We start from the raw sequence: 15,265 nt of genomic DNA on the forward strand, positions 1-15,265 counted from the left end.
ATGGTCCTAAATAGAAAACCACTTTGAATAAAAGAGCAGTCAATGCATGAGGCTCCCGCCACTATGGGTCTGGAAAGAGTCAGATGTACACAACCTTATCACCATATGCAGAGAAGCTCTCTTCGTGTTTCAAACCCATGACACCTAGGTCATAGTGGAGCAAACTTACCATTGTGCCAAGGCTCACCCTCACATCGACAACTACTTTGAATGATGGTCTATAATCGATATCACTTTTGATTGATGGAACCATGATGGAATTCCCTTCTTTGGTGATTCCATTAAGAACTTCACAATTCATGAACTTATGATGAGAACTTCAATTGAGAGTATTATTCTTTTGCACTGCATCCACCCAATAGATCAGCCTAACTTATTCTGATCTTGTATTACCATCAAGTTGGATATGAGCACACTTTATCTTCTTTTTTAGATAGAAAAATCACCGAAAAAGATAATGTTGTGAAGAATCAAGCAACTAGCTATAAGCATGTATTCCAGAGGTGCTCAAGTTTGTAAAGAAGACTAGGAATAAGGGAAGACCATGAAAAATATGTTTACAAGTTATAAGTCAAAGTAAACTAGGATTGATATCACAGGGGTGTGCAAGAAAACCGACAAAATCTCAAAACCGATCTGAATTGGTTATTTCCGTTTGATTTGGGTCAGATTTTTCCACATTCAGTTTGGTTTCGGTTTCAAGATTTTTATAACCGGAAAAATTGGTTCAGTTTCAATTTAAGTTTTAACAAAACCAATTTGAACCGAACCAACCCGTGTGTATACAAACATACATACATACATATATATATATTGATATTGGTTTGGTTCCGATTTAAGTTTTAACAAAACCAATTCGAACCGAACCAATCTGTGTATATATATGTATGTAGATATAGATATAGATATAGATATAGATATATGTATATATATATATATATATATATATATATATATATATATAGGTTAGACTAGGATACTATATATATACATATATATATACCAGTTTGCCTAATTCCCCCAATGGTTCAATTACTTTAACAGCCCTAAGCCCTGGCCACCTTGATTGTGCTCTCCTCTTGAGGCTCATTTCTCCTCCCACACTACCCGTACACCACTCAAGTGTTGGGAATTGTATCCTAAATGTCAATCGTCAGCATGTTGATGATTAAATGAATTGACAAATCAATAAAGTATTTTTTGGCATTATTCATCATTTTACATCTTCAAATGAACTCTTATATGAAGAAGTCCTTAGGACTTATTAATGATAAAGGAGGATTTATCTTCGAGTCCTTAAACTAGTTCGCGACCAAATGATATGTTGTTACAAGGACGACAGCATTATCAAGATTAGGTCGTTGTGTGACATATACGTTGGTTGTCCTCTTAACCAAGGAGTATGGAGACACTGGTATGCCACACACGTGAAGTGTAGGAGTACATTTCACTGAACGTGACCAATTCCAGAACGCTCTACTGTCAAGAAATGTTCCGAGTGGATATGGGTATAAGTTTAGCCCTCTGACCTGAGACCGCAACTTGTGACTAGCAAGCAACTCATTGTACTTTGGTACCGGACTACCTGGATTTCTAATTCAATGACGGAAGGTCACTGGGTACAGTCAAGTACTTGCGTAGTCAGTTGTGAGTCGAGATGGAATTGACCCCTCCTGAAAACAGGAGATAATGTCTTGTGATTAATTTAGCAAAACCTTGGCCAGGGTAATCCCAGTGAGGAGTCACGGGATATCTAAAGTTAATCACATAATGGATGTACTAATTATAGGGTTGACAGTGAGCTCTAAGTCATCCTGGCATTAGGAGTCAAAGGGATTGAATTATACAGTAACCATAGTTCAGGGTTTCAGAATATTTGCTTCGCATATATTCGGCCTATCCGGACGTCGGGTACCATTGCTAGATGGTCACATCGATTAGTGTAGGAAATCGTTCCTATACTACCGGCTTAGGTTCGAACTTATGAGGTCACACGCATAGAAGATTCCTGATTGATCAAGAAGGCTGATGAATGATTAAGAATCATTCAGGGGTAATTTGGTCAATTCGATTGGCAAATTATCTTATAAAATAATTAAAGTAATTATCGGAGGATTAATTAGTAATTAGATTGCTAATGAACTCAATTGGATTGAGTAATTAGACTAAGGATGAGCCAAATTGAATTAGATTCAATTCTGGGCTCAATCAGGGTTTTTGACCTGATTGGATTAGGTCTGAATCAAGAGGACTTAGGTTGACCAAATTAAATAAGATTAAATTTGTGCTTAATTAGGGATTGACCTAATTGGATTAGGTTCAACCCATGGTAATTGGATCATTCTAATTGTTAGGATTTAATTAAATTAAATGGGTTTGATCTGAAACTGTTCGGATCTTGAAATCCACTTGTCACATATCCATGCAAGGCGCCATAAATTGATTTTTAATATGATTAAAAATTAATTTAATTTATTTAATGGTGCCATGGGACACTTGGCAACATCAGGAACCTCTTTCATCATTAGATGGGTCGAAATGGAGAGATAAATTCATGAAAAGAATTGGATAAGATCAAATTCTCTCTCTTCATGACATATGTCATCCTTATCTTTATCTCACTTCTAATTAAGGTTAAATTTCGAATTTAATCACCACAAAATCACCACGTGACCCTCTAATCTGATTGGGGGCATGGAAATTTCGAAATTGAAAGAGGGAAGCGGCAACATGATGAATGCTTTAGATTAGATCAAGCTTCATCATGTAATGGCACATGAACTTGAATTTTGAATTCAAAATTTAAAAACCCCACAAAATCCTCCACAAATATGGGATGGTTGGCATGAAGTTAGGTGGGAGAGCAACATTAAAAGGACCTCCATCAGCTGGTGGTCGAATTAAAAAGGAAAAAAGAGAGAAAAAGAAGAAGAAAAAAGGGAAAAGAAAAGAGAGGAACCCTAGTTCATGCATGAAAAATTCTGCATTCAATCTAGCTGACTTCTTTCTCCTCTAAGTCCATCGCGCCATTAGTTTTAGGGGTCCCTGATAAGAGTCTTTAGATCAGATCTAAGTCCTCTTCAATCCCTTTAAACCTTTCCTCCCAGTTCTTCCAAGAAGGCGGATCAAAAGTTGATAGCGTTGGAAAAATCAAATTTCAGCCTCAAGAAATTCTGCGCAAGCTAGCACTTCCGCAGGATTGGATCTATTCAGGAACTTCGCGTGGACTTCTCGTAGAGGCCATTCGTGTGCGTGGCTGCAAAGTCGAGGATCATATCCACAAGTTTCATCCATCATAAAAGGTATTAATCCTACATTAATCTTTTATTATGGTGTCAAGATCTAGGTCCGATTCTCCGAGGTTTTACCCTCTTTTGGAGCTCCTCACGGAGATATCTCCAGAATCCATTCCATCGATATTCGAAGATTAATTGGAATAGAGTTTTTAAGTTTCAGATCTGATAGTTAATCATGCATGAAAGTTTTAGCATAATTGTTTAAACGATTCCGGCATAATCCTATGTGTTCTTAAGGTGCTGATTTCTAGATTTGATCTTGTAAGCATGCTTGAATTAAATTGTTTGATTCGATTTTTCCGCTGCGTTTTAAAACTTAAAAAGAACTACGTATGGCTTGATCCCCCTTACGAAGGGGTACGTAGGCAACCCGATCAGGTTCAGCCATGGTTTTTTTTAAAAAAAAAAATCAGCATGCTTAACACCGAAGAACCTAGGATTCACTTTCATCAAGATCGCCCTAGGCTCTCCCTCACCTCCCTCCACCATTCCGACCCTCACTCAGGTTCTCTCCTCTCCTCTGCTTCTTTCAAAAATATTTGAACCCCTAGTTTCTACTTGTAGAACCATGGATACAAGGAACAATGAACCATGCCTCTCCACCATCCTTCCCGCCATCATCTCCATCCTCGGCCACTCCACGGCCGCTAGAACAGTCATTGCTGCCACTGCTCTGCTACAATCCCCAAAAACCCTTTCCCTCCCTCTTCACATCATCGAAAATCCCCCTCTATATGAAACCGAAACATCAGAAAATATATGGTTATTTGCAAATGATAAGACCAGTGTTGGTCGAACCGTGTTGACTAGCCAGTTTTGGATGTACCAAACTGGACCGGCCAGCTACTGGCACGATTCATCACATCAAGACGGTTCACCACTTCGTATTTTAATTCACTTCAAAGCTCTCAATTGCCATCCCCCTCGACTTTGAAACAAAAGCTCAAAGATGAAGCTCCTTCGATTCTCCCGACACCTCCCCTTTCCCTCTCTCTCTCTCTGTCTCTCCCCTAGACTAACAAGGGCTTGAAGCTCCTTTGGCTCTCCCAACGTTGTTTGAAGCCCTCCCTGCCAAGTAAGTCCTCCTCCCCTCTCCCCCTCCTCTCTCTTGAGACTTTAAAAGTAGAAACTGAAGCGGGCAAGGTGAAATCCTAACCTTGACCCTTGAGGGCTTTTCGATCAGGGTACAGCTTCAATCCTCTCCCCTTCTCTGCTTCTTCCTCTACCCACTCTCCTCTCCCTCCCTCTCCTTCCTCTAATCCTCTTTCTCCCTCCTCGTGGTTCCGGTACATCGTAGTTTGTACGATACAAACTGGTACCATATAGTACCGGTCGCCGCCCAGCATGCTTGTCGGTACTAAGCCAACCTTGGGTAACACAATATATGGTTATTTGCAGAAGGTCAAAAAATGTTGCCAATGGGCCACACCAACAAAACATCAAAGCAATCTTATTCGCAGATGGTAAGATACATATGTTTATTTCATCAAGCTAAGAGTAGTATTAAGGCTCCATTTGGCAGAGCTTTTGGTGGACCAGAAAGCACTTTCTGATCCTCCAAAAATACTTTTGGATAGAATAAGGTACTTGGTAAAAAAATCGGAAAGCTGTTTTATCTTTGCCAGAAAGCTGAAAACGTCTATTTGGGAGATCTAAAATGAAGATTCTTCGGAAAAGTACTTTTAGCACGCATCGGAAAGTTGTTTTAGATTTATAATATTTTTCTTTTTAGACCAAAATACCCATGATAAAATCATATAATTACAGAAAGTATCTCTTTATATCATAATGCACAAAGAAGAAAATCTGCAGGAGCCCCAACAAACAAGAAATCTTAATCAGCCTTGGTTTTCTTCCTTCCCACGTGATCAAGGTATTATTATACTTGATATTTTGTTATATTTGATGTTGCCTAGACGTGTTTTTGAAATTCAGTGATTTATCTAAACCAACCTATAACATCTCATTATGTATAAAAAAAGCAAGAACAAGAAAAGCATTGAAAAGAAGAAAATTGTAAAATCTCACTTTTGCAACTATGATTGTGTGCCTCTATTTTTTTCAAAAAATAGTTTCTAAAAATATTATATTAATAAAATATGAATATATAATAATAATAATTATAATATTTATATCAAAATATTGTATTATACTATAAATAAATTATTATATTACATTATATCATAATATATTGATATGTTATGTTATATAATATCAAATCATGTTATATTATTATGCTATAGTATACAATATTATATTAACTAATAGAATAATATTATATTACATTACAGTAATATTATACTATATCTTATATTTATGTATTAATATAGATTATATTTGTTGTATAATACTATGCAATATTCTTTATGGTCATTTTGTCATACCAAAAGTACTTTCCCAGTTTGTTTGCCAAACATATATTAAAATTTCACAGCACTTTAGAAATATAGTTACCAAACAACAAATAGCTTTTTATAAAAGCTCTACTTAAAAAGCTCTACTGCCAACAGCTCTGCCAAACGGGGCCTAAGCCTGTTGCTGATAGTAAGACAATTTATTGTTGTTAAGCTCGTGCCTCTGGATTATGGGTTTGCTTTAGTGGTTGCAGTCTTCTTATGTACTTGTTAAAAAAATTTCAGTGGAAGGTGTTTTCGTAGCTATTGCATATGATGCACTAAGGAAGGTAGCAGTCAGGATTGGTTCAAACCTCAAAGAGACGCAGGTGGCAGTAAGAGATAAATAATAGGAAGGAGAGAAAAAGGTAAATATAAGATAGCAAAGAATGAGAGAGATCAAAAAGGAGAGTATTAAAAGAACTTACTGTTGATTAGAGATAATCTATGTTTGACATTACGAAACATCTATTGAAAAGATTTTTTTTTTCTGGTTTAAAATTCCCTTCTCTTGCTGATTTTTAACAGATAATTTTTTATGTTGCCTAATGATTATGACATTGCTATCTGGTAAATGCAGGATGTTCTCTTTTGGCCAAGGCGGAAGAACCTATGGACGAAGTGATTTTTAAATGGACTCATCACATTGTCAGTAGCACGGTTCGCCGTCTCGGTGCTGAACCCCGTAGCGGTGCCACACTAGCACAGTATCGGTACAGTACTGAGTTTTTTTGATGTACCAAGTGTCGATACACCACCCATACTAGATACCAGTACCGAACCAGTACGGTACGCTCTGTACCATCCGGTTTGGGCCGGTACGGCATACCATGGTCGGTAGGCATACTCTGAAACATCCATGTGCTGCAATTGTTCCTGTTTTCCTGACCCTCATGCTCGCAGAAAGCTGAGTATTGAACCAGATAGGTATGACTTCCCTTGTTATATCTGTAAGAGAGATTACTCCACACAACCTACACAAGTTGGGCCTGTTAGAAAGAAAAATTGCTGAGACAGAGACAAAGCCTTGTTAAACTTCATCTCTGACATGGTTAAGGCTTTCTGAAACACAGCCTCATGTCACACATTTTGCACAGCAGAATTATGATTATAAAAAGTTTAGACTTGAGAAGAATCATGATGTGATGACTGCCTGCTTGTGAGAAAATTCTGTGGAGTTGTGTGGACAACCTTCTTTGTCATTAAAGTTCTGTTTCTGTAATAGGCCCTGTCCTTCAAACGTCGGATACACTCATTTTCCCTTTTCCGCACCAAATGCTATTATCTATTTGACACATTTCTAGTGATGCAGGAAAAGTTTGTTTGGGATGTGGCAGATTTTTTGGCATAAATCATTCACTCATCAGGAATCCTCATTGAAGACACTCCTTTAAAAATTTCTATAGTGTCATCTGACAGAGCCTAAAAGACATTATTGCTGTTGACGACTGCATACAAATATCTGCGACCATCCCCTTCTGCGAAACTGTGGTGCTTTAAAATTTTACTTGTAAAACATATAGCACACGATATATTCCTTATAAGTAATAGAGTATGTTAAATGTCACCTTACTGCTTCTTTGCCCATTTCGTGCCAATAACTGTGTCATTTAGCTTGACATCACTAACTAGTGGGATGACTGACTCATGATTGGTTTTACATGAGCAAAATCATCTAGCAGCACAGTTTGGTTAGGAACATGTAATGGGATGAATTGGAATGTTTAGCCCATTCAACCTAAAAAGGACAGAAGCCCATTTAGCCCAGCCCATTTAGTTGCCCATTTGATAGAAGCTTATTTATTTGAACTAGTTTTACATAGTCGGTTCAATTTTGGTTTCGGTTTCGGTTTCGGTTTTGGGAAACTGGTTTAAGTTGGTTCGGTTTCAAGAATACCCCTAAATTGATCCAACCCAAACCATGCAAACCCCTATTAATGATGTCCATGGTTATGTTTATGGAGTTCCTAGAAATTCACCAAGGGAACAAACCTTTAATAAAAATTGCTTAATAATACTAGCTAGAACAATTATGAACATACCATTAGGATCTAAAATAAACAACTTCATATTTATTTGGTGGTGACAAAAACATAACATCTCATTTATGAATTAAAGGGCTGTTTGGTTGTCAGTCTGATTTATCTGTAGATTAACTTTATATATGGTTTCCTTTGAGACTTTGAGCACAGATTAGCAATTGGAGTGACAATCCTTGAGATTTTCGAACTTAAGAGCATAAGACCCAACAAAATAGGTATACGGAATGCTCCTGATCAAATGCTTTCTTCATAGATTTTCTTCTCCTCCATTGCTATTCTCTCCCAAAGAGCCAAGAGTCCTATCCATGAATAACTTATGCTTGCATCCAAGCAGGTCCTAGAACATTATCATATAATTAATCTCATTACGCATACCCATCCACCCAAAACCTCCCCCACCCCCTTCACAAAGGAAATTAAAAAAAGGGGGGAATCCAGATGTATAGCTACACATAGAAATTGTCTAGGCCAATGTTAATGAGGTGACTCAATGGGTTCTAATTAATTTAACTAATTTAGGAATTTTAAACTAATGCTATAGTCAATTCAAGATGAGAGATAAAAGCTGCCTGGATTGGATCAGTTATTAATATAAGTTCATTCTTATCCTATATTATTTGGAAGCTACGAATATTGATAGAGATATTAGTCGGATGCTAGAATTTGTTTTATATTTGTTCTAACTACATATGGAAATGAATCGAATTTAAACAAATTCTATTTTCTATATTTGCTTAAAACAAATTTGGATATCAATCAGATATGAGCAAAATGTAAATTTGTTTAAAATAAATATGGATATAAGTTTATTTTAGTGAAAGCATATATAAATTAGATAATATCTGCAGTTGTTTTACATGCATAATATTTTTTTCTCAACAAGCATACATGTCCAACTACGTTTTACTACTTTTCCAAAACAAATAAAAGATTGTACAAAGAACCATAAAGAGGTAAGGTAACTGCACCCACTCCATCATACAATCCTTTTAATAGATTTTAGTAAAACTAATAAGATACCAACTTTGGATTAAAAGACTCGAGTAAGTGATTCAAGGATGGAATTAACCAGGTTAAAAATGTCCCTATTGAATGAATTGATGACATGAATGCTGTTACATGTTAAATCATTTTTGGAGTTTATACAAGCCACATGAAATCAAAAAGTAGGCTAAGAATGGACATGGATCAGAATTGAATATCCATATTCTCATCCACTTTTATTTTGGACGATACTAACAATGAAATAGATACTAGTCAAACAGAACCATTTGCGCCCATATCCAGCTAGATTCAGATGAATAATTATCAGTGCATGCAATTTACAGGTCGATGCATGATCAGATCATATGAACTAAAACAAATAACGAAATCCAAAACAAGCAAGCTATGAATTTGAGAGATAAATATTGGCCATTGTTTAGAAAATGATATTGCTACATGAAAAGGTCCACTATCACCAAAAAATTCATATTACAGAAGAGAACCAGCACCCTCAAAAAATACCCGGAGAGGCGAAATATTACACTCTTCACGGAGTCATGTTACCAAAATGTAGAGCGCCAGCAAATCAAATAAGGATGGATCACTATTCCCAGAAAATAAAATTAGAAAAAATCCTCACAACCTAAAAGGCAGGATATTTGACACAGTTTAAAATAATGCAACTGGATGCACACTCCACAAAAAAGAGAGTAAAAGATGACATTAGAAGCATCATACTTCAGATTACGGAGATCACTGGATGGCAATGGACAAAGGACACCTTTATATCCATAAGTGTTCTCTACGATATTCACGCACAATGACTGGCACACTTGTCGGTGGGATCTGCAACAACAAAAAATTTGACATGGAATGCAACTTGGATTATAATGCAAATTTAAATAAACAGCGATGATAAGATTAAAAGGCAAAAGATAAATTAAAAGGCACACTCTCAGTAAAGCATGGCTAGTTAACAGTTCCCCACATTCTTAGACCTTAAATGAACTTAAAGCAAACCTAATAAATGATGACTTGGAAAGAGGAAATTGAGCAAGGTTAAGTGGAAAAAATGTGAAGCAGGTATTTTCTATTTGCTAAACAATTCAAGTTAGCATTGATCAAACTGTAGTATCGCCACTGAAATCCCTCAAATATTAATGATTATAGTCATCTATGTTTCTATTCAGAGACACTGCTCCACTCTCTTGAAAAAAAATAGATTAAAACTTAAGACTAGGTCAGAAAGATCATCATTCACTTCAAAATTAATCCAATAGTGTGGTAAAAAGGTGAAAACATGGTTAAATACAATTAAAGAGGGCCAGCTATAAATTTCACATGCACCTGAAATAATCCACATTCCATAATATATGATTGACACAGAGAGAAAAAGAAGGAAAAGACTCAAGATATTGTAGAAACATAAGATTGCAACAATTATAGCAGAATATGACATATGTATGATAAATGTATTTGAAATAAATGAGAAAGAAATGAAGCGTCAAAAATTTGTCAACCATGAATATGAAAAGTTAGGCACATATATGCTTATACATAGTTAAGACATACAAAGATGACTATATTATACTACTTTATGTGCAGAAAGAACATAAACAAGACGAGACATGCTTTGCAGGAATTGCTCCAGATCTGCAAAGTTGTTGTACATATATAAAAAGAAGCAAGTTGGAATTTTCTCAGACCGGTCCATATCAAGGATTCAAATATCGAGTAAAAGAGCATATTAACAACTGGCTAATACAATAAACACCATATTGCATGCCATATCCACAAAAGACATAGAGCATGGTAGATCGTACCGTCTCAAACCGCCCAGTTTAGGGCGTATTGAAGAGGGTGGTTCGCCCTGTCAGTCAATAAACAAGCCAAGCCAAATTAAAAAGACCCCTAATTAGCCCATTTCATTAAATAGGCCGAAACTAATCCCCCCGATTAGCCCATTTCATTAAATAAGTCGAACCCAATCCCCCCTGGTTAGACCATTGATTAAATAGTTGCACCCCACCCCAGCTCACATAAGAGAAACAATGCGTTCCCCTCAACCCTATGCATCAAATCCCTACCCATCCATCATCGCTGCCCCATCGCTAGGGTGCAAATGAGTCAAACAGCTCGCGAGGCTAGTCGAGTATATATATTTTTAATAATATTATATTTTATTTTATAATATATATTATTAATATAAAATTTATAAAAATATAATATTTATATTTTTTAATCTGACCTAACTCTTAACTTTTAACTATATTTTTTTAATATTATGGGCAAGGCTCGAATTAGAGCTTGAACTCATGCTCGAGTATGACTCGATTGATAGTATTCGAGTTGATCTCGTGTGTTGCTTTTTTTCAATCGAGTCGAGTTCGAACTTCGATATTAAGGCTCGATCAATCTCAAGTCAAGTTTCGTGCTTGAGTATTTTGAATCGAGTCAAGCTCAAGCCTCTAGACACTGACTCAGCTCGGCTCGATTGCACCACCCCTACCCATCGCGAATAACCCTACCCCCCCCCCCCCCCCCCCCGCCTCTCTCTTCCTCCCTCCCTCTCCCCCCATGCAGCAATTCAAAACCCTCACCTCTCTCCCACGTCCGCTCACTGTTGTCGACGTCGTCCTTCACCTTCCAACCTTGCTCCCGCTCCCCGTCCTTCCTCGGCTGCGATTGCCGAACCTAGGAGACTAACCAAGTAAGCCCCTCCTCCCCTCTCCCTCTCTCTTTCCCTTTCTCTCCTTCCTCTGCCCCCTCTCCCTCCCACTCCTCCGGCCCTCTCCCTCCCCTTCCATGGTTCCAGCATGCCACGGTTTAATATAGTACATACTGGTACTATACCATAACGGTCACCAGCCGGCCCGTCTGTCAATATCTATTCTGATACAAACCAATATAGTTTAGTGCAGCCGATATAGCCTTAGTGTAGCCCATTTTGGCCATCCAAATTTGCTATTCGGCCTTTCTCCATATGTTCTATTATTCTAATGCTATGTTTTTACATAAATATGACAAGTGTATGGATCTAAATGCTGTGTTATCCTATTCAATGTGCTGAAATTTGTTGGTTGCTAAATTATACATAGCTTCACATGACTTGCAATTAAAAAAATAGAAAAGCTATGTGTGCATTAGCAATTGAGATGTAATTAGCTATGTCACTCCCCCATCTTCAAAACTGGAAATCAGATAATTAATAAATGATACCAAGATGGTAGTGATTAAAAGTGTAGTCAACTACTAGCACTAATTTGACAAATGAGCAAAGAGAAAATGCCTTTTCTAAAACAAAATTACCACGCATTTAACCTAGAAATGTAGTCCCTTAGAAGAGTTGAAGTATCAAGACCATTATTGTACCAATATGGTAGAGTATCATACTGATACATAGTACACCTATTGGTGCTGCCACAGCAAAAATGAGGTGCACACCAAATTCTTGTATGATATATCATGGGACATACCAACGCCAATACCTTAGTACATTAAGGTACAACTGGTACGCAAATAGCACTTGTACTAAAATCCTTGCCTCCTAACCTCAATGTCATATCGAGTCGGTTCGTGGATGCCTGCAACCCATTACATACATAAATATGTGCAACACTCGAACATGAATATGTATTATGAGATGTTTTCAGTTTAGCAATGTTCAGATAAAGATTCATTGTCTCGGTACCGGACCACGAACAAGCGCCATCCTATTACGATATTGGTATGCTTGGTACAGAGGCCAATTCGGCATACCGAATATCGGTATACCTCTTGTACCGCATACCGGTCGATATCGGTATGGTCTGGTATGGTCGGTATGCACAGGTATGGCAAACCTTGGTTCAAATAAAATAAATGCTATGAGCCTTTAAGATTTGTGAAGTAGCATCTCATTTGAATTCAAACAAAGGAATTGCGAATTATTTACATGTAACATCTGAAGCAAACATACATTTAAATGTGAGGATGATAATGTTATTTTGATGATTAACACAACCATTGAGGCCATATCACATTAGAAATGCAAATTAACTCGATACATCATTGATAAATGGCACACACTTGATACACTCATGATACATTAGGACTATATGGTCAAAACCACTCTCAAGAATTGATAAACGAGATAAAATTTGTAATAGAGAATGGTAGAAAGCTTAAGAATCCATTTTGGCAAAGTTTCACGTTAAAAATACCTAAAAGGGCAATTCGGTAATTTCTACTATTAAGGGTATGAAACTCTATTGTGCCTTGCATCGTAATTTGCTTGAAATATCATATTGTTGTTTCAATGTGCATAATTAACCTTCAAAGTGCAGAAAAACATGGTTAGAGTCGACCCCAATTAGTTTGGAGTCGACCCCGATACATTTGGCACGCCTTGGAACGAAGTGGCACGCCTTTGGAACACTTGGCACAGAGTAGGAGTCGACCCTAGAAGAGATGGAGTCGACCCTGGCACGTTTTAGAAATATTCTGGCACATTCTAGCACCTATGGCATGGATGAACAGTACTTGGGTCGACCCAAGTGAAAGTTGAGTCGACCCCATCTTCAAGCCTCAAGAAAACAAGTCTCTGGAATCCCTGAGAGGATCGACCCCAATGGAACTTGAGTCGACCCCACCTTGAGTCGCCCCAACCTTGAGTCGACCCAACCTTGAGTCGACCCAAAAAGAGTTGAGTCGACCCAAGTGAAGGAAGGCTTAAATACAAGGTTCTGTATTTTCTGAGAGGGCCGACCCAAGAAAAGCTTGAGCTGACCCAAGTCTGATGAACAGTGGTTTGGGTCGACCCCAGAAAAGTTTGGGTCGACCCAAGCACGGGCAGAAGCATAACGGATAGTTGTGCAGAAGTGCTTTTTGGACTCCCAACGGCTATAAACGGCTAGTTTCTTCAATCCAACGGTCAGGAAGGACTATTTGGAGGTTGGAGAAGTATTTAAGAGGGAGTATTCATCAGAGAAAGTAAGCTTTGGAAAAGACATTAAGTGCATTCAACAGAAAACCCTAGCAAGGCAAACTTCATTCAATTGCTTCATTCAAAGAGCCAAAAGAAAGTGGTTGAGCAGATTCCAAGAGACATTAAGAGCTCCACCAACCCTTGAAGAGTGAAGCAATCTTGACAAAGAAGAGAAGAGCCTTATTAAAGGGATAATTATACTCTAAACTCTTCTTTGTAGCTCATAATTGTTTTATTTGCTCATTTAGGAGCTTTAGTTCCTTGTTCTTTATTCTTGTTGTAAGGTTTGTTGGTAAGCCCGTAAAACCAACATTATAGATTTGTTGGTGAGCCCGTAAAACCAACGGTATAGGTTTGTTGGTGAGCCCGTAAAACCAACGGTATAGGTTTGTTGGTGCGCCCGTAAAACCAACGGTGTAGGTTGTTGGTAAGTCCGTAAAACCAACGTAGGTTGTTGGTAACCCCGTAAAACCAATGTTAGATTGTTGGTGAGTCTGCAAAACCAACGTAGGTTATTGGTGATCCCGGAAAACCAAATTATAAAGGTTTTGGATTGTGAGCTCGAAAAACAATCCTACTGTAATCTGAGGGATTATAGTAAAATTCCCAAGGGGACGCTTGGGGAGTGGACGTAGGTGCCTTGGGGTGCACCGAACCACTATACATCATGGTGTTTGTGTTGTGGATTCACTTGTGATTATTCTTGCATTATCTTTCATCTTTGCTATAGTTTAATTCATTGAAGTAATTTAAGAAAGCATTCACCGCACTCAACTAAGGATGTTTTTAAAGCACTAAAAATTTAGAAAAACCCAATTCACCCCCCCTCTTGGGTTGTCACCTTGGGCAACAAGTGGTATCAGAGCAGGTGCTCTATAATTTCTTGCCTTGTGACTTTGACCTAACCGTCAAAGAGCCAAAGATCATGACAACTCAAATAGATAGTTTTCTAGGAGAGGGACAATTAATTGATAGACCTCCACTATTTAATGGTATAAACTACACACATTGGAAAGCACGCATGCGCATTTTTATTCAAGCACATGACTACGATTTATGGAGTATTATAGTCAATGGGCTACATACAAATGCTAATCATGATAAGATAATGGCTCAGCAAAATGCAAAAGCCATGAATGTGCTATTTTTTGCATTAGATGATAGTGAACTTAATTGCATATCTTTTTGCACAACTGCTAAAGAAATATGGAATATGCTTGAAGTTAAATATGAATGCACTAACAAATCTGAAACATCATATGTAGAAGAAGAGCAGCATCATATTGCAAATTCATGCTTAATGGCACATGAAGATGAGATATATGAGGTACATGCTAAAACTAAAAATGATTTTACATTTGATGAACTTCATGATGCCTTTTCTGATTTGTATTTAAAACATAAGAAACTTATTTGTAGGAACAAGAACTTGAAGAATGAAAATCAAATCCTAATAGATGAAAAACTAAAACTGACTAATAAAACTGAAATCTTAATTAAAGAAAATAAAGAACTAAATCAGAGAAATCAACTTCTCACTGAAAGCCATGATAAACTTAAGAAAAACAATGAATTGCTTTCAGA

General features: G+C 37.4%; 1 protein-coding gene across 3 annotated transcripts in view; it reads right to left on the reverse strand.

Moving 5' to 3' along the window:
• The window catches only part of LOC103696536 (uncharacterized), a 62,785-nt gene that overhangs the window by 12,821 nt on the left and 34,699 nt on the right, over positions 1 to 15,265 (reverse strand). For 2 of the 3 annotated variants that reach the window (XM_039131977.3, XM_039131978.3), the window contains exon 7: positions 9,454 to 9,561. In XM_039131977.3, the coding sequence (XP_038987905.3) occupies positions 9,499 to 9,561 (63 nt within the window). In that variant the 3' untranslated portion in view covers positions 9,454 to 9,498. Of the gene's footprint in view, positions 1 to 9,125; positions 9,562 to 15,265 lie in introns of those variants that run through there. The other variant, XM_008778197.6, reaches the window with a different exon arrangement.

This window comes from Phoenix dactylifera, chromosome 9, assembly GCF_051530095.1.
Source record: "Phoenix dactylifera cultivar Ajwa chromosome 9, Ajwa_hap1_PhDact_Kaust_v1.1, whole genome shotgun sequence".
Lineage (NCBI taxonomy): Eukaryota > Viridiplantae > Streptophyta > Magnoliopsida > Arecales > Arecaceae > Phoenix > Phoenix dactylifera.